The sequence below is a fragment of the Quercus suber genome, unplaced genomic scaffold, assembly GCF_002906115.3.
Source record: "Quercus suber isolate HL8 unplaced genomic scaffold, Cork oak 2.0 scaffold_82, whole genome shotgun sequence".
Classification (NCBI taxonomy): Eukaryota; Viridiplantae; Streptophyta; class Magnoliopsida; order Fagales; family Fagaceae; genus Quercus; species Quercus suber.
In genome coordinates, this window is record NW_027069547.1 from 1,170,073 (window position 1) to 1,173,279 (window position 3,207).

The 3,207-nt window shown below is 46.2% G+C and overlaps 1 protein-coding gene across 1 annotated transcript; it reads right to left on the minus strand.

Annotated features, from left to right (window-relative positions):
* Positions 1-541: 541 nt before the first annotated feature.
* LOC136067699 (uncharacterized) lies at positions 542-1,000 on the minus strand. The gene has a single exon (XM_065773906.1). It carries the CDS (start codon positions 998-1,000, stop codon positions 542-544), a length of 459 nt encoding a protein of 152 aa, XP_065629978.1.
* Positions 1,001-3,207: the final 2,207 nt, after the last annotated feature.

Consider the following 3,207-nt stretch of genomic DNA (forward strand, 5'->3'; position numbering starts at 1 on the left):
ATCCACCATCACTCTCTTCACATCATACCCCCCAATTCTGAGGGTGACCACCAAGGCGTCATCATGCGGTTGAATGGTCCCAGCTTTATCCTCCTCTGAAAAGCCTAGAACGAGGGGCACATCAGGCCCCGGCTCTTCGGACTCATATCGGCACCTCCCCCCGGTAACCGAGCCACAGACATGACTTCGATGGCCGATATCCCGTCCTTCCTGGTGCCGCAAAAATGACGTTGATAACACCAAAGGGGTTTTGTAGAGTCCCCTTTCTCGGCATCCGACATCGGCTGTCCTCTTCCGCTGGAGCGATGTAAAAGATGCTTCAGCCTGCCCTCGCCGACCAGCTGGTCCAGATGGTCCCACAGACCTCTGCAGTCTTCAGTCGTATGCCCATGATCCTGGTGGTACTGACAATAGACGTTACGATTGCGTCTGTCTGGATTGCCCACCATTTTGTTCGGCCATCTGAAGAATGGTTCATTCTTTACTTTATCCAGGACTACATGAACGGGCTCTTTGAATACAGTATTAACTGTTTGAGTATTTACTGAACCGAGTTTCTAGCGAAATCTCTCCTCGGCTTATTGTTATTATAGCGGTCCGACCTATAGTCCTTCCTGTCCTGGGTGGTAGTCTTATCCTTGCCCTTCTCCTGCTGTCTATCTTCTTCGACTCTCTTATACTTCTCAATGCGGTCCATAAGCTGGCGCATGCTAACAACTGGCTTGCCAGATAAGGACGTTCTCAGACCATGATCAGTGGGCAGACCCAGCTTGAATGTCTCCAAGGCCATGGCGTCGAAGTTGCCCTCCATCTCGTTAAACATCTCCCAATACCTATCCGAATACGCCTTTAGTGTCTCACCTTCGCGCATGCTTAAGGATAGGAGAGAGGATAAGGGTCTGGGCACTCTTCGGCAGGTGACGAACCGAGAACCAAAAGCTTGAGTAAGCTCTTGGTAAGAATCAATAGAATCGGCACTCAGGTTATCAAACCATCTCATGGCTACAGGACCCAAACTGGAGGGAATACCTTGCACATCAGAGCTTCATCCCTGGCATAGACAGCCATCCTTTGGTTGAAATGGCTCACATGTTCTACCGGGTCAGTTTTGCCGTTATAAATGGTAAAAGTTGGCTGGTTGAAACGCCGAGGCATCTCCGCTCTCTCAATCCTACGGGTAAAGGGCGACCTGGAAATCTGACTCAGGGCCTTACTCATGGCATCATTACCCACCCCTCCATGTGGTGGTCCTCGAGATCGTTTCTCATGGGGGCGTTCAGCCTCATGCGAGAAAGTCTCACTGATTGGAGTTTGAGAGTTCTGCTCATAGGTAATATCCTGCCCATCGTACCAGTCGTCACCAGGGATTGCTACAGTGCGCTTCCTCTTCTCATGGCGTAACTCCCTCTTCAACCTTTCGATCTCTATTTGCATGTTGTGTTTCTCTGCATGGGGAACATAGCTTCCACTTCGAGGTTGGGATCGCTCAGTGTGGATAGTATGCACACTGCCCTCACGGTCCTGCCTCCGCTCCAGGTTAAGAAAGGGGTCAATATGTTGGGAGGCTCCAGATTCTGCCGGTTGTTGCCCTTGACCAGCCATGACCAGCCGTTGCTACTCTTCCCTTACTCTCAAGCTCTTCCCACAGACGGCGCCAATTGTATGGGCTGATTTCGTTAAGCAAACCCAAAAACAATAGATTTTGTAGAGTATGGGTTGAAGAACTAGAGTTAACAAGGGATTCTCAGCAAAAGATTATCACTCCTTTTCTTATTTATTGATCTGTTTTTCATACATTGCATGGTTTGTTTCAAACCCTCTCCCTCTATTATATAGCCACTCTTACTCTCATCCTTACCGTCCACGTGCTCCCCATCCATGGACTTGCTCAAGTACCTGTCACGTCGGGCAGCTGCTTTTCATCTCTGTGTGAGTGGCGGTAGGTCATGAAGCACTGTTCAGATGTCTTCTCCACATAAATGCGGCCAGAAAAGCTGTTGCAATGCATTGAATACGGTGGCAGCAGCCTTCCCCTCAGATATTTCTTCATCCTTATCGTTCATGAGTGGGCTTTGAGCTTATCTTGATCAGGTGTGGTCCTCGGACGATCGACCAGGCTTTTCCCCTACTCAATCAATCTCATGCACCATATCAGAATGAAACATCCTCTTCGGACAGGCGATTTCCTCCTCGGACTGGAGATATCCTCCTCGGATTGGAGATATCCTCCTTGGAAAGAGACGATCCTTTACCCGGAGGGTTCCGCTCCAACCTGGGCCTCGTACACTATTCATCCTTATCTTCAGATGTGAAGCAGTTCTTTCGTGGGTGTTCGGCCCATTAACTTGGGCTTGATCCTTTTATCCCCCACATTTACTATACAAACAGCTTTGCTCCCATGCATACCACGGCCGGTTTACGACTAGTTTTCACAATAACTAGGCAAACCAAAGAAGTCCATGTAATAAGGCTATAAAATCCATCTCATTCCAAATTACAATAACTTGTTTTACATTCAACAATTGATATCACTGGCATGAGGCATAATTTTTTTTCTTAGTAGAGAAACAAGGCAACCTAATATATATATATATATATATATTGAAGTTTGTTCTTACTAGGGAAACAAAGCTACCACTATCCATAAAAAAATAGATTGTGTAAGTTTGAAAATTAGTATAACAAATACACGTTGCTAGGTTAAAAGTTTTGAGGGGAATTCACAAAAGCCTAATTTAGGCAAACCATAATACAGAAACCTAAAAAGCTTTAAAGACCCAAGCTAGCAAGCAGCGGAATAGATAGGACTCTTCCTCATTGCAATCCGAGACAACCATCAGCAATGGGGCCAGCTTCTCTTTTCGAGTACCACTCTTTTCTTATTATATAAAGTTGCACAGCTATTCTGTAGATAGCATTGTCTACTCCTCAACTGACAGAAAGAACCTAATTATTCAACTGGTGCCTGTCTTCTTTTAAAGAGCGCTAACGACTAAGAATGGTTTTATTGACTAGAAAGTGGCAGTGGTAACTCCTGTGCCATATTCATAGCTGTAACGACTACAACCGATGTTAGGAAAAGATTTTATCCGACGGGCACAGGCACACTGGAGTTTTAAGCTTCTCCACTAATGGTTGATTTGACGGGTAGATTGAATCTGGTTAGACAAAAGGACTGTTGAAGATGGAATCGGGCATGTAAGACAG

Bases quoted from the DNA above. Each gene is read 5' to 3' on its own strand.
- LOC136067699 (XM_065773906.1), bottom strand. From the start codon at position 1,000: ATGAGATGGTTTGATAACCTGAGTGCCGATTCTATTGATTCTTACCAA.